Source organism: Marmota marmota, unplaced genomic scaffold (genome assembly GCF_001458135.2).
Source record: "Marmota marmota marmota unplaced genomic scaffold, marMar, whole genome shotgun sequence".
Lineage (NCBI taxonomy): Eukaryota > Metazoa > Chordata > Mammalia > Rodentia > Sciuridae > Marmota > Marmota marmota.
Window position 1 is genome coordinate 16,160,065 of NW_026000164.1, and position 21,753 is coordinate 16,181,817.

Sequence of the window (21,753 nt, forward strand, 5' to 3'; positions counted from 1 at the left end):
AAGGATTTTTATTTTTTAAGCAAAATTTTGATATGTGCATAATGGCATTTTACAAAGAATAGAAGGTACATTTTTGATTACAAATTTTACAAAAATTAAAGAGGCTTCAGGTGCTGTGAGGGGACTATCACAATAGTGCACCCCAACTATAATACTATTATTGCTATAGAAAGTCCACAGACCTAACTTTTCACATTTGCATAGCCCTGGCAAGATACTCTACTCTTACACAGTCAACATTTATACTCAATTATAATCAAAACGACAAAGTCTCTGATATGGAGTCCATCTTCCTAATCAAAGACCCTTCTGTGTATACCAATCTGGTCACCAAAGGTGCATCATTCCTTTTTTTTCCCCCATTTTTTTTTTTGGTACCAGGCATCTCCAGCCCTTTTTATTGTTTATTTTGAGACAGGGTCTCACTAAGTTGCTTAGGGCTTTGCTAAATTGCTGAGACTGGCTTTGAACTTATGATCTTCCTGCCTCAGCATCCTAAGTCGCTGGAATTACAGACCTGAGCCACCATGCCCTGCAGATATATCCTTTTCAAAAGACATTAACTCTTTGAATTTGGACACAGGAGGTTCAACTAGCAGAGCAGCCTCTATGTCAGGAGGGACCTCATGGAGGAAGACTTGGAAAAAATGATAATTCAAATTTAGATTGCATTATTTGGAGAAAAATAGCATGAAAATTCTCCACTAGCAAAATTTTTGCAAAAGTCAAATGGAAAAATATCTGGGCTAGTATGTTTTGTGTAAATTTCTCCTGAGGGGGGCACTTTTTAAGAAGGCACCAAATGGAAAATCACCAGAATGGAGTTTAGAGAGGTCTGGTTCCTGAGTCATTACTGCACAGCTGTAGTTTCCAATCTTGCATAATTAGAGGAAAGATTGGAGAATGACAGAGTAGAAGGTAGGGGTGAAATAGAGCATTTTAGAGAGAGGTTGTTGGAAAGAAACCAAAATTATCTTCAAGATGCTTGGGGCAACTTTCCTTTGATTATCTTGGGAAAATAATGTTTTTCTACCTGACATATTGAGCTCATTAATATATTATTTAGTGCCTCCTAATTTGGAATACTTGAAGCCACAATACTATAGTTAACTTTTTCTTCTGTGGGTTTCTGCCTTTTCTTCTAGAGTTTGGCCAAGTATTGGAACTTGCCCCTTCAATAGTCTTACTTTTCAAAGACTGAATGGAATTAGTCTTACTGAGTCTGAATGGGGAGTCATATTACAAGTCTTCTGTGTGTTCTGGATGAAGCTTATCAAGATTTCCCAACTTCAAGTGTTGCTGGCTTTGCTAGCAAGATTGCTGAACCACATCCAACGTGTACCGAATGCAGTACCTCAAGTGAGTTGCAAAGATGTCTCTAGTAGGCTACTCACAGGCTAGGCAAATTTCATGAGGTATTCTGCAAAATAATGACTACAAGCCATTTCTCTGATATGCATCTTCGTTTAAGAATAAAGTATGCTAAACTACACCGTAGTGGTACAAATTAAGGATCAACCATTTTTCAAATTTCCAAAATGCATCACACTGATATTGGGCTCCTAAACCTTCATTTGGGCTCTTAAACCAAAACTTCTTTCCAGTCTATTTATAGGATGCCTGTTACTTTAGTTGGCTTATTTCCCACAGCACTTGGAGAGGACTCTTTTGCCACGTGGGGCGTCAGCGAGCGGTGGAGAAAGAATTCCTTTTCGCTAGGACCTAGCGGGAGCAGCAACCGTCCGACCTCCAGAAGCGACCAATCAGAAGGCGCTTTCGTGTGGCCACGGACCAATTGCAGGCGCCCTTTCTGCAGAACACAAGGCCTATTTAAAGACGCGCACCCGCACCACTGCCGCACGGTTAAGGGCTGAGGTCTCTAAAGCGCTGCAGCAATGGTTAGCCACGTCGAGCTCAATAACGGCGCCAAGATGCCCCTCCTGGGGCTGGGCACCTGGAAGGTAAGTGCTCCGGGTAGCGCGGTCCTCGCCGCTCGCTTTGTGCTCCGCGGGGACGAGGCAGGACTCTGAGCGCTTGCGCCGGGGACGCCCGGCTTGAGGTACCAGATTGGGATTGGCGGGGCCCGGGCGGCGCGGCTAGGCGGGCCCGGGGTCCTGCGTTCGGGGTTTGGGTGGAGTTGGGGAGCCGCATGCCGAGGCCGCCGGCGACTCGGGGTGGGCGGCTCTCCTGGCTGAGCGGGCGCGCGCGTGCAGGCCGATCATCAGGCGCCGAGGCGAGGGGGCTTCCCGGGGGGGACGTTGGGAGCGGAGAGCGAAAGAGGAAGCCGAGTTCCACCGCGCTCCCCCCGGCCCGGTGTGCCTCACGAGCCGAGTTCCCGACCCGCTTCCCTGTGNCTACTGTTTTAAAGGGTTTTAAAGGAGTCTTGAATATGGGCCTGGGCATTAAATATTTACTCAACAGTCAAGGAAAGAAAACAAACTAGGAAAGATTGAGTGCAGAGAGTTTGAAAAAGGACATCAGTGGGGTTACCTTCGCCTGCAGGTGAATAGAAACGGGTCATAGAATTTGCCTCCCACAGACAGTGTTTCTTAGCCAAAATGATCAGTGTATATAATTTGTGTTTCTTTCCAAAAGTCCAGTGCTGACTCTGAGGGGATAATTGGATTATAATCATGATACCAAGTTAAGTGCCATCTGTTGGGATGAATGTGAAAGATGCTTCTTTCTTGGCTGCAGCAAACACAGCTGTATTGTGATGCACAGGATGTACAAGTGCTACTGCAGTGAAAGTTTCACAAATAGTACTTAACTTTGTGGGGTGCATTCTGATATTTTTCTATTCATTTTCTTTGAAAACCTATGATCATAACTTTAGAAATTGATTTCATGACCCATCATTTGAAAATCAGTATTACTCAAGGACAAATAAGGACTGGAATTTATTAAAGAGGACTTCGGATCAACTACTTAAGTATGTAACAGCCCTGAAAAGCTGTGTATTTGTTTGAATAACATTACAAAATCTATTTAGATCATTCGTTATGGCTGAGAACTAGGATAGTGTCTGCCTTATCCACTGGTGTTTCTAGCACTTCTCAAAGTGCTCGTAGTAGGTTTCCAAAAGATGTGTATTGGATTATGAAGAAGTAAAATCACTCAGAGATGGCTATGTAGTGAAAATGCTCACTTGTATTTCTGGGAATGAGATGAAGTTGGTGTAGAATTGTATGGATAGGGGGACAGGGTGGGGGGTTGGGGTGTGGAAGTGAAATAAATGGCTATGTGTGGGCTCAGAATAGATTTCCTTTCTCAAAAAAAAAAAAAAACATTTTAATGACATAATATGTTTTCCCTGCATGTATACATATTCCTTCACAGATGGTTGACAAAAGATGTGGTTATTTGCTTGTCATAGTGAACTGGAGGAGACTACATGTGGATGCAGTTGGTATTCTATTGGAACTTTCCATGTCGGTGGCTGTGTTGTACCCTGCAGACTGACAACAGGGCTCTAGAAGGCTCTGGTCTACCATTCCATTAAAGGTCCTCAAACTTGCTTCTCTTCACATGGGGGGACCTTCACTGCCCCAGACCCGATGAGGGGGTAGATGTGCTTTCTTTCTGGCCGTCTTACGTTCCTTGTGGGACAGTAAGCAACCCGTGGTATTGTATTACCAGGAATTAAGACAGAGCTGACCTCTGACGTAGGCCAGTGTCCTATTACTGATGTTTTTGACCTAGTTGGAAATTGTTGGTAGGATGTGGTCATAACTTCCACACATAGGATAGGAAGGAATGCTCCTAGGAGTAGAGGTACAACTGTGTTCTCAATCTTTTTCTCATTATTACTCCCTATCCTTTCTACTTAGGAGCTGTTTGAGACATTTTTTTCCTTACTTACCCCCCAATAAAATTTTGATATCACAGATAATACTATATATCTGTTTTTTTTTTTTTTTGAGGGGGAAGTCACAAGCCATCCTATAAGCTATGTTGCTATTATTGTTATTATTTTGGCTTTTCCAAACCAATTTTGGTGTCTCTGGGGGCAATAGAACTCCCTTCAAGAATGCATGAGGTAGCTGGACTTGTTGGCACATGCCTATAATCCCATTGGCTGGGGAGACTGAGACAGGAAGATCACGAGTTCAAAGCCAGCAATTTAGCAAGGCCCTACTCAGCGAGACCCTGATGTGGCTCAGTGCTTAAGTGCCCCTGGGTGCAGTCCCTGGTACCAAAAAAAAAAAAAAGAATGCGTGAGGTAGAAGAAAGTGTGCCAAAGAAGATCTCATGCCATTTTCCCCAAGTGGGGCAAGCTTGTGATGATGGCCCAAGATCCTGGGGTAGGGAGCTGTACTATGGGTGTTGGAGTTGACATGGGAGCTCAGTTTACTTTTTACCTGCCAGGCTTTCTGCAGGCCTCTATCTGTCTTCAAAATCAAAGATTCTTAATTAAATTATTTTTGTAATACTGGGAATTGAACCCAAGTGCTTTGCCACTGAACTACATGTATTTCAGTTAGTCCTGTTCCTGCAGGGCCAGTGCTGGCACATCTACATCTTACCCAAGTTCGAGATACCAGTGTTTTAAAATTCAGAACAGAGTTATTATACCAGAATGAGAGGAAATGAGTCTCAGTTGTCTTTGTGATGTTAAACATGGTTATGAACTTTGACGTAAAATACTGGCCAGATTGATTGTGTTTTCATTGTGATAAATCAGTGGAACGTTCACATTATTAAGCTGTAAAATGAATTTGGACCATAAAGTTCAAGTGAGGTTGGTTTTTCTGTATCAAACAATGAAAGTTGCATTTTCTGTTGACTGTGGGTAGTACATGAAAGGTGGCACATTGTAATCATTCTCTGGATTTTCCCTGATGCTTATTTTGTCAGAGTCTTGTGAGGGTGGCAGATTTTAAGCCTTGTTTATTCAAAACTGCCCTGTCTGGTGGAGGGTCAGGAAGCAGTAGCTCCTTTTTGATCTCTCAGTCTTCTCTCTCCTGTTCTTGTCTTTTTTTTTCCCCCCTGTCCTTGTCTTTCTATAAAAATATCACACAGACTTACCTTTTTTTTTTTTCCAGTTTTGTGTCAATTGTCTGGCATCCTTGATAATCCTAGTTTTTGGTTCCAAAGAACAGAAAAACTAATTTAATCTTAAGCTCAAAACAAAAAAGATACATGTTTGGGGTGGGAAATCTTTGACCTCCCAAATAACAGTTGCTGGCTTCAGGTGTTGGGGATTTGGGTTATAAATGATGTCACCAAGGCTTTGGTTTCTCAGCTTCATTTCTCCAGCAGCTGCACGTGCACATTTTCTAGCAAGTCACTCCAGCAGAACAAGAGCTTGTCTTAGCAATTCATCCCAAATCCACAGAGAGTATCTCATGGCCTGGCTTTGGTCATGCCCCTGTAACAGTTGCTGTGGCAGATGGTGTGTGGCTAGGTTGGGCCTGTGCCATGTGCCCACCCTTCTGTCCAGGGTTGGGGGTTGCAAGGTGCTAGGTAGCCCCACTACGTGGCATGCAGAAGCAGTTCCTTAGAAGAATCAATCGGGGTGTCCTAAAGCCTAAAGAAAGTTCAGGATATGCCAGGCAGATGGTAGCCCCAACTCACCAAGTCCCCTTTCTTGGGAAGGGGTGTTCTCTGCTCTGCCCTCACTACCCACTTCATTCATCCTGTGTATGGGATTGGATGCCACAGAAAGCACATGGTAAAGTATTCTGGATATGCTGAGATTTTCTTCCCTTTATTGTTTCTTTAACCACAAAGGGTGGGGAAGACTGCAGGTATGTGGTTCTCCTGGGAAACAGGAGATTGCCAGTTAATCTGAAGTTTTCTCTTAATTCACACCTGAGGTTAGCTTTGCTGCCCCCCCATGCCAGTCCCTTCCCTTGGTAGTAGTTTGTGGGTAGTGGGGATCACTGTTAACGGGCTCTGATAATGGACCTGTTCTGCTGGTCTGCATTCTTCCCCCAGGCTGTTCACTAGAGCTCCTGTCAAAACAGCAAATGTCGGCAACTCCTGATGGCCCTGGAGAGTTTGTCTTTCCATTTGTTTCTACCCAGCTCTCCAAAGGAATGTGTCCCGTTCATTCAACAGTTCGTTGCACACATTTTTCTTGTTCAGCTCTCTGATCTAAGCAGGAGTGGTGAGGAGATATGGGGTAGGTGTCTCTGCACTCTGGGTGCTAGTGAATTTCAGTGGCTATGCAGGCACTCCTCCTCCTTAGCCAGGCTTCCTGTTTACTGCTCGGAGGTTTTGCATTGCTGGCCCCAGCAAATGGTGATCATCCATGGTTCCATCTCCCTTCCCCTTCAGGATGTTTCTATCTAGCAATACCTCTGAGGGGACACCTCCCCATCTGTCATCATTGTCTTTAAGACAGGGTCTTGGTAAGTTGTTCAGGGCCTCCCTAAGTTGCTGAGGCTGGTTTTGAACTCACCATCCTCCTGCCTCAGCCTCCCGAGCTGCCGGGATTACAGGTATGCACCACTGAGCCTGGCTCAAGCTTCATTTTTTAAATGTAGCTTCCTGACTATGCTTGCACTTTCAACACTTTTATGATAGTTTCTGTTTCTCAATAGAGAAGGCATGTTTAACACACGTGGAACCACCATAGTCCTTGTTGACATGTTTTTTTTTTCATTTTAAGCAATCTCATAAGAACTTTGGGTCACACATACCACATCCAGATTTTGGTGCTTTCTGGACCTTTTTGTTATAAAAGCAAACCCTTTCTTTATTACCAGGGGTGCAGACCAGCCGAGTTTTGTTAGAGGCTGTGTTGTAAAAAAGCCTATTGATGGTATGTCAAACACTGGACCATTCTAAGTGCCTCTATTCACTGTCCCCAGAAGAGAGCTGTCTCCACCTTTTTAAAGCAGGTTCTCATACATAGAGAATTGACTTACAGGCTTTTGAATCAGCATCAGTAGCATCCTTGACTGGTGGTAATTTCCCAGTTCTGCTTAAAATTGAGTGATTGTCAATATCTGAATCCGTGTGTGAATGGATAAAGCAAAGGGCAGGCATTTTCTGGTTGAAATCAGGAACAAATGGGAATTAAGGTACATAGTACAGATGTTGTAAGCATTTTGAGCTGTTTGAAGGAAATAGTTCTATTATTTAGGGCTCAGGAAGTGAGGGATTTTTTTTTTTTTTGAAGAGAGAATTTTTTAATATTTATTTTTTAGTTTTCGGTGGACACAACATCTTCATTTTATGAGGTGCAGAGGATCGAACCCAGCGCCCCGTGCATGCCAGGCGAACGCGCTACCCCTTGAGCCACATCCCCAGCCCCGTGCATGCCAGGCGAACGCGCTACCCCTTGAGCCACATCCCCAGCCCCGTGAGGGATTTTTTAATGCAGTGTTTGGTCAGTGAATGTGAAGAAGCAGGAAATGAGATGACTTCACATCTTTTAAAAGTGGTCTATGGAGCTGGTGAGTGGCTGTCAGGTTATGGAAAATGGCATATCACCTTGGCTCCCCATGTCAGGGACTGCCAGTGCAGAACCCTGCTTAAGAAGCACACCCTAGGGAGCACCGGGGTTGTGCCTCAGTGGTAGAGAGCGCTTGCCTAGCATGTGTGAGGCACCGGGTTGGATTCTCAGCATCATATGTAAATAAATGAATAAATTAAAGGTAAATCAACGTCTTAATTTTTCTTTTTTTTTTTTTTTTAAATAAGCATACCCTAGCTAGCCTGGGTCAAACCTCAAACCAGGACCATCCTCCAAGACCAGCACACTGCACTGCTTCCTTAGCTTTATGCAAACTCTGTATTGTGTTTTGTTTTTAAACCCCTGGTTTATGTTCCTTTTCCTTTCAGTCATCTCCAGGCCAGGTGACTGAGGCTGTGAAGGTAGCGATTGATCTTGGGTACCGCCATATCGACTGTGCTCAAGTGTACCAGAATGAGAAGGAGGTGGGCGTGGCCCTTCAGGAGAAGCTAAAGGAGCAGGTGGTGAAGCGCCAAGATCTCTTCATCGTCAGCAAGGTACTGTTCTGTTGGATGCTTGGAGGCTCTCCTTCACTTACACATGGTGGCTCAGCTTAGGAGCCAGAGCCATACTCTTTATACAATGACCATAAACCCCAGGGCAGGCGATTTTTCCAGGTCTGTTTTCAGGTCTGGTTACTCATGCCCACAGAGGGCCCCATAGCTTGCCTGCCCCTTTCTGTTGGATGGTCATTCCCCCAGACTGATGGGTGAGAGCTCCATGTTAATGAGGTTGAGGTTGTGGTTTGGCTGTCCTTTTTCAGGGAGTTAACCTTCAAGGATGGAACTTGCCTCCCCTCTGCAGATTAGCTCTCCACTGCTGGCCTGTGTTTTTGACCTGGAGGTTGTGGGTGTACAAAGGACCCAGGGTGGACAACAGCCCTGAGAACTCATCTTTAGTATCTAGGGCTGGCTGGCTGGCTTGTCCTATTTTATGCTTTCTGTTTGGTCCTTGTGAGGTTTCCTTGACCTGGACATCCTACCTTCCTTGGGAAAGATGTGTGAACTGGAAACTCCCTCAAACCACTCCTGTGTTGAACTGGCTGGGTTGTGGGAGAGGAGTGTGAGCCTTCTTGGAGCTATCTGGCTTCTGGCCAGGAAATAGCCTTATGCATGGCGGTGGTAAGATGTCTCTCACTGGCTTCAGCTGTGGTGCACGTTCCATGACAAAAGCCTGGTGAAAGGAGCCTTCCAGAAGACCCTTAGTGACCTGCAGCTGGACTACCTGGACCTCTACCTGATTCACTGGCCAACGGGCTTTAAGGTATGGCACATGAAGCTTAGACTGAATCCTGTGGCTCAGTGCAACCTGTGACCTGTTTTGATCTCCTTTATTAGCACACTGTGTGTGCTAGACTCTCCCTGTCCCTGCTGTTTAAGGTGTGGCTTGCACACCAGCAGCAGTATATTACTTCTTTTACCTTCTTTCTAGCCCCTGGTTTGGTTTTCTACTCGGTCAGCCAGGTTGAAAGCATGTGAGTTTTACCCTGTAGCTGTTTTATTGCATGATAATTTAGAAGATCTAAAGGGTTTGCACTAGAACTCCACTAGTTATAGTTATGACTTTTACCCTTCATTATTTTATAATCAGCCAGTAAGGCTGGGCATGGTGACAATTTTATAGGCCAGTGAACTAGCCAGGACTAGCTGGGTCTCAGTGACTGAGGGTTGTCTGGATCTCCTTCTGACAGACTTAGCTACAACTTGTTTGGTAGAAGTAGTACCTGGAGCCATTAGGGGTCATCTGCCTGTTTCCTTTTTACACTGGCTACCAAATGTGCCTCTTACCATCTTCCACAATCTTAGACAATTAGAATAATTTTCCTATACATAGCTTCCTAGCAGGTCTATGAAGGGCTATAATTGATAGTTTTGTGTGTCTGTTTTCAATTGTAATGACAGCATGGTGAAGAGTATTTTCCGTTGGATGCGGCAGGCAGCGTGATTCCCAGTGACACTGATTTTGTGGACACCTGGACGGTAAGATGGTCCCCAGTGGAACTTTATCCTTCATTGCAGGTTTCCTGTCCTTGTGTATGGCAAGTGTGAGTACCTGCTCTGTCATTATTTATGTTGCATTTGTTATTTTATCACCATGTTTATTCCTATCCCACAAAAGCCAGGCTGGCTTTCATCTTGCTGTCTCTTCACTTATAAAAGATGAAATTAACTGACACTGAATAGTGAGAGTAGGATCTGTTAAACTGCCTGGTACAAAAGTTGCTTCTGATCCTAGTCTTTTTTGTGTTTGTTTCAGCACTAAACATACTCTTTTTCTCTCTAGGTCATGGAAGAGCTGGTAGATGAAGGGCTGGTGAAAGCAATTGGCATCTCCAACTTTAATCATCTTCAGATCGAGAGGCTCTTAAACAAACCTGGCTTGAAATATAAGCCAGCAGTTAACCAGGTAGACTTCCACTGGGGAAGATGGTATGGATGGCATCCTGTTTGACTATTGATCCTGGCAGTTACTTCTGGTCTGCATCACCCAGGAAGTGGCTAAGAGGCAGATCCTGGGTATTGGCAGAGCCCTGAGTTCTGATTTATCAAGATAGGCACATCTGGGAGTGAAGTTTGTGGGAAAGGGTTTGATGCCCATGATGATGTGGATCTGACACGTGGGCAGTGCATAGCCGGCGAGAGCCTCAGACCTGTGACAGTTGATAAATGGCTAAGGCCAGAGAAAGCCCTCAGGGCCTATGGCCTTGGAACATGGTAACAAGATTACTGTTCTTAATGTCACAGACACTAGATGGGAAGTATAGAAAGTTGTTATGGCTCCTCTGGAAAGTAGGACATTTTCTGTGAGGCAAAGGAAATGAGTTAGCAGGAGAAACTTTGCGTCACCTCATCTTATGTCCGTAGTATCATGTCATCTCTCCTATTTGCATTTGCAGATTGAGTGCCACCCATACCTAACTCAGGAGAAGTTGATCCAGTACTGCCATTCCAAAGGCATTGTGGTGACTGCCTACAGCCCCCTTGGCTCTCCCGACAGGCCCTGGTGAGTTTTCTATGAGGTCATGTTTTCTTTCACTTGGTGGAAGTTAGACTAGAAAGAAAAATTGAACATCAAGGAAAATGCTTCTGGAATGATGAGCAGCCACAGCCTCAGGTTTCCTGGGAGGTTAGAATTTCAGCAGCAAGGTGATTGCACTTTTCCCAAAGGGTTCATGATCCATGACTCAGCTTCAGACCAGGAGACTCCTGGCCTCTCTCCCTGAGCTCTATAGGAGGGTTAGGGTCAGAGTCACCGGCTGCCTCAAATAGCAGTGATTGATGGTTGTTGACCTGAACCATCTTTCTGCTCCAGGGCCAAGCCTGAGGACCCTTCCCTCCTGGAGGATCCCAGGATCAAGGCGATTGCAGACAAGTACAATAAAACGACAGCCCAGGTATAGTCATTTCCAGACACTCCTGACTGTCCTCAGAACTCCCTGCTTTCTAGGTGGTACTGTTAGCCAGGCAAGAGAGGGGACTAAGCATCAAGCCCTCCCTGAAAGTGTGGTTTAGGATCCTGGAGTGTGAGTAGGGAGAGCCCTGAGGCAGATTGGGACATCAGAAGAGGCTGCCATGCTATCTTGGAATAATAGTACCACCGCCACTATCTTTGTAAACTGCTCCAGGATCAGCATAGTTCTTTTACTAATTTTCCTGGAAGCTTGTCTCTGTAGATGAGAGAGCTCTGACTACCAACCATGCATAGTGTGCATTCCTAGGCAATAAGTGGTCCCCCTGTGGCCTCCTATTGTACCTGGAGACATTAAAAGAAGGACTCAGGTCAGATCTGCATCTGAATGCAACCCCTGTGCATCAGGTGTGATGTGGACATCTTTGAACCCCTCTTCTCACCTGTGCAATTCCAGCAGACGTGTCTGTTTTGGGTTGTGTATGTACGATCAGGGGAGATGATGATGCAGAGTGCCTGGCACATGTATACAGTCAGCACCTCTGACTCCACAGGTGCTGATCCGATTCCCCATGCAGAGGAAATTGGTGGTGATCCCCAAGTCTGTGACACCTGCACGGATTGCGGAGAACTTTCAGGTAAGATCCCAACTGGTCAACCAGGCTTTCCTTAGTAGAGAAAGGGGCAGAGTCTCTTTACAGGGACCTTCATCCTGTCTCTGTATATAGTCTTATCTGTGGGATCCCCACCTCAGGCCAGTGGGCCAACCTCAGTAAGCTACAGTGAGAAAACCATGATTTAAGACTATGACCCCTGTTGGTGGAGTCCCCTGTGCTGGGTCTTGTGCTTCAATAGCCCCACACTGGACACCCAAATACACATCTTTGCTGAAGTTCCTCAAGGACGTCTGGTGTTTGCCCTGAGAAAATGTCACTCAAGCAATACTGCCTAGGTTTGCACGGGAACTCCATTAGTTATCAGCTGTATGACCTTAAGCAAGTTACTTAACTGTGTTGTGTCTCAGTTTTTCCATCTGTAAAATAATACCTAGTTTTAGGGTCATTGTGAATATTAGATAAGCTGATGCACAGAGCCCTTCACATAATGCTGGGAACATAGTAAGAACTCAGGAGGGCTGGGGTTGTAGCTCAGTGGTAGAGCGCTTGCCTTGCACGTGTGAGGCACCTGGTTCGATCCTCAGCACCACATAAAAATAAACAAATAAAAATAAAGTTATTGTGTCCATCTACAACTAAAAAAAATATTTTAAAAAAAGAAGAACTCAGGAAACGTTATTGTGCTAAGTCCATGAACTGCAAAGGCCCCTGCCAGCCACTCACACTCATTCTGTAAAGAGCCCATATCATGGGCAAAGCACAGTTTCTGTCACAGTACCAGGAGTCTGGGCATTCACATTGCCCTGGAGAGCAGCTCAGGCTGCCTGGCATCACCTCCCTCTTGTACTGGTGAGGGGGCCAGGAGGGAGCAGAGGGTGGTCATGATGGTCACTGAGCCTCTTTCCTCTCTGAGCCAAGCAGCTCTGCCAGGGGCACCCCATCCTCACCTGAGGTCTTGTTTAGAGCATGGTACAGGCATGGGTGTGAAGCTCTCCAGTAGCCAGCCCCAGTAGACCCCCTGCAGGCTCCACACAGGCTCGGGATGGCCCTTATTTCACAGCAAGCGCTAATTTTGCTTGGTCCTGCTGGCTAGAGTCTATGGCCTTAACACATACCACTTATCACAAAGGAGACTGGGGGGAGGGTGAGCTCTGGGAGGGAGGGGAGCTTATTGTTTTACAGAGGAAGTAGTTTTCTTCATCTATGATGGTGTTTTAACTACAGAAAATAAAGTAACAAAACAGTGGGAAAGCCATATCCTACTAGAGATGGAGCCTTCATTTCACATTTCATTAAAAGTATTATAAAACAAAAATATATAAATGACAATCTCAAAATTTTAACCAGATTATTTTATTTTTGCATCTTACTGTGTATTCTTTGCACATTTTTCCATAGTTGTAATCACAGAGTATATAGCAGACCCTTGTTTTGCACATTCTGTGATCATCAGAAGCTAAGCAAACTACCCCCACTTCTGTGTCTGTGTCCCAGCCCTTCTGGGTCTCACCTAGCACTGCTGTGGACCCATTGGCTTGCCTGCCTACCCCACACAAGCTGAGTTCTTCCATGCAGTCTGTTTTCTTCACACAAGTGGTTCTTTTCTTCACAGTCTACTCTGTCAAAACTTCCATGTCGTCTTAGGCCATCTTAAATACTACTCTCTGGCCACGTCCTTCAGTGTCCCAGCTAGAAGCCATTCCTAATGTCTCTAAGCTCCCCAAGAGCTTTGTTTTGCGTCTTAATAGTGTGTGATTACTGAATTACTCCTTGAATTACAACTGTTGAGATGCTTCCATTCTCTGCTTCGTGGTGAATGAAGGCAAGGACACATCTTACCCATTATTATATTCTTCCCCTGGTGCTTTTCATAGGAGAAGTGTGCAAAAGTATTTTTGAAACAAAATACATAGAATGAAAAGTGTCAGTTTTCTTAGAAGTTCTGAAAGAGAAGGACTGTTTCAGATCTAGCAAAAAAATGTACTTTTCTCTGAAGAGTAATAAATGTACTAACTGTTCTCTCAGTTTACCTTACTGCCTTCCCCACTCAAGACAATAGAAGTCTTCCCATCCGTGTCCTGCATTATTGTTTGATTCTTATTTTATTTTATTTTTTGGTACTGGGGATTGAACTGAGGGGTGCTTAACCACTGAACCACATCTCCAGTCCTTTTTCTTTTTTATTTTGAGACAGAGTCTCACTGAGTTGAAGGGGGCCTCACTAAGTTGCTGAGGCTGGCCATAAACTTGTAATCCTCTTGCCATAGTCTTCCAAGTCTCTGGAACAGGCATGTGCCATCAGGTCCAGCTCTGATTTTTATTTGCAGAATTTGTTGATTTATTTTTGTTTAAGGTCTTTGACTTTGAACTGAGCAGTGAGGACATGACCATCTTACTCAGCTACAACAGGAACTGGAGGGTGTGTTCCTTGGTGAGGTAAGTGAATTCCCATGTGATAACCAGTTCCCAGACCACCTTGTGTTGTACAGCAGGGTAACCCCTGCAGGCCCCAGTGGGCCAGGCTTTCTTATCACAGCCCTTCTTTCTGTTGCACATTACTTTGCTTTCTTATCCACAGGCAGTAGGAAGTGTTTACACTTGTATCAGTCAAACTGTACAAAGCCTTGGCCAAGAGACATCTGCTCTCCTCCTGTTGCCCAAGGACATTGTCACCCAACTGAAAGAAAAAAATGCATATTTGCATCAGTGTGCCCTTCCTGGCTAGTCTTTTCAATGGGCATTTATTTAGTTTGCAAATCTTTGTGAATTTGCATGTGGCTTTCTTGATGACCCCAGTAAGAGACCCTGGAGTCAGGCTCAAGTCTATCCCAGCACTGATGTGAAAAAGCTGCCCATGACTCTGAGAAAACCAGTTGTACCTTCTCTGTATGAGTGAATATAAGGGGTACCTATGTTCCCTCTGACATGGGGTTTGGACTGTACAGGAGAGCACAGTAAGGTGGGGTTTGGGGTTTTTTTTTTTTCCTTTTCCTGCCATTTCAGTGACAAAGTTTAAAACTCATGCTCTGCTTTTAAGAAGCAGCTTCTCTTTTGGCAGTGGAGACAGGAGTCTACCTTCTCACCGCCCTTACTCCTATCTGAGCTGTTTCCCTTCTGTCTCGTTTAGTACTTCTCTGAAGCACAAATTAGACATTCACTAAGACAGGGTAGGGAACTTGTTTTCCCAATCTCTGCGCTGTCCCTCCAATTCAGAGTTCTCACCATGGTGACTGCAGCCACTGCCTCAGGCAGGTGTCCACCAACTGTAACTCCTGTGATTCAGGCATAAGCATGCTTGTTAGCATGTTGTTGTCACACAGGCCTCAGGTTCTAAATAAGAACCCCACCCAAGACCCTGTCTGATGTCCCTGTTTGTGTCCATGGCTCTTAACCTTTCAACATGAAAATCATTTTTGGATCTAGTGGTGGGAGTGAGGGGAATGTGAGGCATTGGCCAACTTGCATCCTTTTTGAACCTTTTCTTCCTCCCAGTGCTGACCTTGTGTTGAAGCTCTCTCAGGGCTGGCAAACCTCAGTGCTTTTCTGTGTGGTCCCTTCACATCCTGATGCCTTCTTCCCACCCTCCAGGGCTATTCGAGAAACAGCTGTGTGGTTATCCTGCGTGCTAGGAATGTTGTGGACATGGTTTAGGGTTGGCGTGGGGAGGAAGAGCTGGCTCTGATGTTCGCAGGTTTTCCAGGAAGCTTTTCCTAATTGCCCATGTCCTAGACCTCTTGCTGGCACATACTGCCACACCAAGCCTGTATTGCTGGTGATGGTGTCATATTTCTTGAGTGTTTTTTTTGTTTGTTTGTTTGTTTGTTTAGGCAGGGTCTCAGTTGCTGAGGCTGGCTTTGAACTTGCTACCTCCTGCCTAGCCTCCTGAGTCACTGGGATTACAGGCGTGCACCACTGTACCCAGCTCTTGAGTGATTTTGAATGTGTAAATAGGAGTTATGTGCTCCAAGCTCAGTGTGCCCTTCCTGGATAGTCTTTTCAATGTTCTTGCCATTTCATCTCCCCAGTAAAAGCCGTTGACCCCATCAGTTGAATTATGAGCCTTGGCAACACACTGGTCCCTCCCCCTTGTGTCCTGTAGCAGATAGTTCTCCAGGGATCTGCTTCAGTTTACTCCCACTGAGTGAGGTGTCCTCCCTCTCCATGTCCTGCAAGCAATTACTGTCTCACTAACCCTTTGAGAGTCAGTCTCATTCAGCCTTTTCACACTTCAATTATTATCTCTTTGCTCTTTTCATCCTTGTATTGTTTAAGACATGAAGTTTTATTTGGTTCTCCCAGTTAGACTAAGTTTCTACTAGGAGGCAGGAATCAGGCCTGGCCGTGCTGCATGTCCCAGGCCCAGTGCTGGGCATGTGGGGAGGACTGGATCTATCATGCGTGTGCTCCTTGATGACAGTCTGGTAGAGGAGACTGGAGCCTGGGCTACTTGTCCAAGCTGCAGATCCATGACCCGAAGACTCAAAACTGGCTTGTTGCCTGCAAGATTTCTATATGTGCCCATAACGAGACACCTACCTCTTATGCTGGCAATTTGTCACAGTCATACCTTTTCCTTGAAAAACAAATGTGTTCTCTTTTCTTCTGACAGCTGTGCTACCCACAAGGATTACCCCTTCCACGCAGAGTTTTGAAGCTGTGGATGCCTGCTCTTCCACAAGGTTGCACCTGTTCCTGCCTCATTTTTCCATGCAAGCTAGCGCAAGCTAGTGTGACTCCCTCAGCAATGGGCAACACTGTGGGTTGCTAGCTTGATGCTGGGTGTGAAGAGCAGCCTTAGTAGATTAGATGTCTCTTCTAATCTTCTTTTGCCTTTCTTCTTGCTCATCTGGGAAAATACAGCCTGAGAACACTTTTCTGACTAAAGAGAAGCAAAAGCTACAAATTTAAAATAGTGCCACTAACCATTGTGTTCTGGCTGCTTGGAACTGTAGTCCTTTCAGCCAGACTTCTCTGCCTCAAATAAAGTCTTTTTGTGAACTTGATATTGTTCCATTTTGTTCTTGTTTTTTGAAACAATAAATCACTCTCTATCCCACTCCCAACCTTCATTCCCTGGATACCCATAGAGCTAGCCAGTGACCCATGTAGCAGGACTGAGGGCTTAGCTTCTTTCCAGTGGGAACCCTTTCCCCATGCTCTGCCGTTAAGCTTTAGGGCAGTGGGTCTCATCGTGGCTGCATCCTGGTATCACCTGGTGAGCTTTGAAAGCAGGTAATGTCTGGACCTCGCCCCTGGAATCTCGGTCTGGGTTATAGCCAAGGACATCAAGAGTTCAAGGACTTCAGGTGATTCTTACATGCAACCAGGGGTGAGAACCATAGCTTTGGGGGCAAGCCAGGACATACACTCATTTTTAATTTCATGAGTTGTTTGATCCTCCTACTTGTGAAAGCCAAAGTCAGATGTTTATTAAGCAGCTCTACCTGAGAGAAACTACTTTCCTGAAGCCCATGGTCTAGACAAGGTGGGAGGAAAACATAAATAAATGGCATCTGATTTGCTAGGGAGAGTACTCTCAGCAAGATTACGAGAGTCGAGGCTCTGGAGGCCTGAATGCTATTGGTTGTTTTCCTAGTGTTTGCTCACCCAGGAGAGAGATGGGATACAGTGTGTTTTTTGTTGTTGTTGTTTTTTACTTTCATAATTTTAATTAAAATCTATTCAGCAAATTGTCTTAGAAATATCCCCGTTGAACAACAAAACACAACAAAATCTTAAATAAAAATTCTTTATAAATCTACATAAGTGCAGCCACTTGGCTGCATAAATATATTTTAATCGAAGCTTTCGTGACTCTTTTGGAAATTATTATCCTTTACCTTTATATTCAGAATATCAACTTTAGATTAAAAATACATACTTTTAAAATATATACCAAATATTCTTGTTAACAACTTAAATCTCCAAATAAAGAAAACCTGTCTAGCATTTTATAACTATTTTGAATGTGAGATAGGCAAGAACGCTTTAAAATAATGCTTAACTAATCACAAAGTGACTATTCTGTAATAGATTGCCACTAATTAGACAAAAGTAAATAAAACTGATTGCCACTAATTAGACAAAAGTAAATAAAACTGATAAGATAAAAGAATAAAGAGAAATAAGCAGTGATTACTGACTCATCATTAGAGAAAGTAATATAAAACACAGCTCAATTAAAAAAAAAAAAAGAGGGAAAGCCCACAGCTGTACAAGTAAACAACAGGCCTGGCCAAATCAATGCTAGAAGCTAGACACAATTCAGGGATAACAGTGACACCTAAACATCATCGAAGGATGGAACAATGAGCTGCAAAGAATAATATTCAATGGGCACGGGCTGAAAAATAACCGAGCTATTCTCAAAATAGTTCTTTTTTAAAGACTGAGGACTCTTAGATGAGGATATTCTTTTCAAAGTATTGGTAACCTTAATTGGTTCATTTAATATGCAAATGGTGCCAGCAGGTATAATCAATTGTATCTGAAGCTTTAATGTTTAGAGCAACCTACATTCTAAGGACACAGAGAAACCCAGGAAAATGTCATGCAAACATGGAGACAGAAGATGGCAATCTACATCTCAAAGAGTGGGCCTCAAAGGAAAGCATTCCAGCAAATACCTTGATATAAAAATTCAAGAATTAGAACAAATAAATATCTGTGTAACTCCATCTATTCATTGTCTTATGAGAGCCCTATGACACTGATGCAGCCCATTAGGATACACATACATTGCCCCTTGGCTGAATGGATGTACAATTGGATCACATCACATTCCAATAGCATTGAAAGGCTGACCTGGATCCTGGGACTTGGGCGCTCAGCTGCCTTCCTAAAAAAAAGTCAAAAAAAAAAAAGGCCCTGTCCAGAGGAGCATCCTTAATTGCAGCTGAACACTCTGCACTTCGCTTTATCAAGTTTTGCCAAAAATATTTTATTTCTTGCTCTCCTGAAAATTCTTGGTTTTGATTAGAAGTCATACCAATAAAGAGTAGGTTTCTATAGATCTCTAACATCACATCTCCATATAAAGTCTGCTGAAAAGGGTCCAGGCATTTCCATTCCTCTTCAGAAAAATCAATGAACATATCCCTTATTGTCAATGGTTCCTGGAGAATGTATTTTCTTTTGTAAATATTCTCTTCCATTTCTGGATGGCACCCAGAACCGGCTCAGCAAAACCAGTGAGTGACTTGGAGATCCTCAGCAACAGAGGACATGGATTCCTTGCTTTTCACAACAATTGAATTCTCCTGTTGGCTCCAAAGACTCCTCTCATGTTCTCTTCTTCCTGGAATGTGTGAAACACAGGGTTTGATTCTCAGCACCGCATATGTAAATGAATATTCATTGACAACACAGTAAAAATATTTAATTATTTTCCCGTCTTACATTCTTTCTTAGCATCTTTATTAGGAACCTCTCCTGCCACCTCTGCCACCTCTGCTGTCCGCCGCTGTGGGATACAGTGTTAACCTGAAATTTCATAAAGTCAGGTTGTTTTGTTAGTGACTGTTGATTGGGTGATTACACATTTCCTCTAACAACTCACATTAACTGTTTTGTAGGTTATTGATATTGATTTTTGTTTTGTGTTTTGTACTGAGCGTTGAACCCGGGGCATTTTACCCCAGTGCTCCCCATGCCACACACATACACACACTTTTCCTTTTTTAAAATAATGAGATAGAATGATAAGTTCTCTAAGTTGCTGACGTCTTGTTAAATTACTGAGGCAGGCCTTGAACCTCTTGCCTCCGCCTCCTAAGCCCCTGGGATTGTGGGTGTGCCACCATACCCAGCAGGTTATTGGTGTTTAAAATGTGCCCCCAAAATATAATTAATTGGCCAGTAGTGGTTGCTGGGACGAAGGAAATCACCAAACCCCTGAGCAGCTGGGACTAGGTCATGTGAGGGATCTAGAATCCCACCTGTGTAGGCTGCCCTTTCTACCTGGTGGCCTTTGGCTTGAGCCCCTTTCCTGGTGTCTGTCCCTCACAGTGTTCATTTCACCTGCTAGAGTAGGCACATCCCATCTTATCGAAGTTAAACTGCAAGTCTAGTTTACTTCCTGATAATAAAGAGCAGACTCTTAACAGATACACCAAATCAACTGACTAATCCCAGCCCCTATTTCTCTAGGTGAAGAGTTGGCCTTAAGATACTTTGGAAAATTTTGAGGCAGTCACCAGTAAGAGATGGTGTTTTATTTATTTGTTTATTTTAGAGCTGGGGATCAAACCCAGGGCCTTGTACATGCTATGTAAGTGCTCTATTACTGAGATACATCCCTAGTGCTAGTAGTTTTTAAATCAATTTACCTGCCTTCTAGATCCCTGCTTAAGATGTGGTGAGTGTTAGGTGCAGGACAGGCTGAGTAAGCTGCCCGCAGGGCTTGCCAAACAAAGTTAGCTGCAGGATGACCTGGCCACTCAAACCCTCTGTCTGGTTCTTTATCACCTGTTTGCTTCAAGCCCAAACGCCCAAGCCCCCGCTAAAGGCTGAGCGCTTTGCCTCCCTTCTCAAGGCTGAACACTCAGCCTGCCGCTCAAGGCCGAACACTTAACCCCCTTGTTGCCAACAAGGCAGCTTGCAGACCCAGAGACCCCATTAGATTTGGGCTATAAAAACTCCCTCCTGCTGGGCCTCTCTCTCTTGCTCTCTCTGTCTCTCTTGCTCTCTCTCTTGCTCTCTCTCTTTCTTTTCTCCTCTGTTGCACTGCTGCAATAAAGCTCTCTTGGTCGCTCTGAGTGTTGTGGTCACTTTTCTTTCAGTGAGACAATCTGGAATTCCACCCAGGAGTGAGAGAAAAGGCAAGCTGGCATAACCTTCCCTTTGTGCTTTCCTGCAGAAACTTCCAGTCTAAGGACTGTCCCTGTGAAGGAGCCTTGCCTGTAGTGGGGAGGAGGCCCAACACAAGGGGAGGAAGAACAGCTGGGTCTGCATTTTTGAAACTCCAGCAGGAGAATTTTCTGCAGTTGGTGGCTCAGGCTCAGGTGGAAGCCCATTGCTTGTTGAGGCTGGGAAGTGGGCTGTGAGGAGCAGCAGACTGAGCTCGTGGGGTCAGCTCTATTCCACTAACAATTCATCCAAGGGAGCAGATGGATCTGGGAGGGTCTGTGGATCAAGATGGTGCTGCTTTGCCAATGAAGTTCCACTTTTCTTTGTGGAACCAAATTTCTACACCTTCCTGGGCAGGTTCCATTCCAGCCTTGGGATGTAGGTGAACTTGCCATGAGGAGTGAAGCGACCTTCCAGGGGGCCAAGTTGGTGGAAGATAAGTTGGTGCTGCTCCATCTTTGAGAAGTTTTGCCCTTGTATAGTTGCTGACATAACATGCATTTGTGAAACAGTTGGGGTTCTACCCAAACAACACTGTAACCAGAGTAGAATTGTTTATAATAATTGAAAAAAAATGAAACTACATTTTATTAGATCACACAGATAAGTAAGACAAGGACTGGAAAAATCTCTGTACATAGTTTGCATGGACTTTCTCAATGATTTTTTAACACATTATATCCTTTGTGTTGATAAAATTTCACAAACAGTTTGAATGGAATGTTCTTGCTGTCCTCTATGGAAGAAGCCAGTGTGGGATACTGTGGTGCTCATTATTGGTCCTCTGCAGCAGGTAGAGGGGAGGGTGTTAGAGTACCCAGTCAGGATAGGCACAATCAGGATTGGGTCCAGCCCAGGAAGGTTTTCCTACAGGGCCTCTCTTTGGGGATCCATGGTGGTTATCCCCCTGCCCCCCAACACTTGTCTTTTGTTTGTTTGTTGGTATCAGAGATTGAACCCAGAGACACTAAGCCACATCCGATGTCCTTTTTTTACTTTTTGTTTTGAGACCAGGTCTCACTTAAGTTGCTTAGGGCCTCACTAAATTGCTGAGGCTGGCTTTGAATTTAACAATCCTCCTCCTGAGCTGCTGGGATTACAGGTATGTGTCACCACACCTGTCTTCTTTCATGAAGGCATTTCCTAACTGTGCTTCCAGGTAAGACATTGGTCTTTGCATCATCCTGGGAACAACAGTGGAAGCAGCTTATGGTTTCTCAGGTTTACTCGAACATCTTAGCACAGCCTGAGGGAGTGTTAGGGTTTCCTACATGCTTCTAAGAACAGTTCCTGATCTGAGTAAGCTCTCAGGAATGATGGTGAATAGTGAAGAGCTTTTCTTATAGTGACTGTTAAAAGATTCCCTAGTGTGAAATCTGTATATTTCAGACCCAGAGCAGCCATTCCATTCTACTA

The 21,753-nt window shown here is 44.4% G+C and overlaps 1 protein-coding gene across 1 annotated transcript; it reads left to right on the plus strand.

The window, feature by feature from the left end:
- Positions 1–1,804: 1,804 nt before the first annotated feature.
- Positions 1,805–16,493, plus strand: Akr1b1 (aldo-keto reductase family 1 member B). The gene is made up of 10 exons (XM_015493818.2): positions 1,805–1,961; positions 7,795–7,962; positions 8,612–8,728; positions 9,367–9,444; positions 9,749–9,871; positions 10,362–10,468; positions 10,778–10,859; positions 11,428–11,511; positions 13,844–13,926; positions 16,100–16,493. Exons 1-10 carry the CDS (start codon positions 1,896–1,898, stop codon positions 16,140–16,142), a joined length of 951 nt encoding a protein of 316 aa, XP_015349304.1. The 5' UTR covers positions 1,805–1,895; the 3' UTR covers positions 16,143–16,493.
- The last annotated feature ends 5,260 nt before the right edge of the window (positions 16,494–21,753 follow it).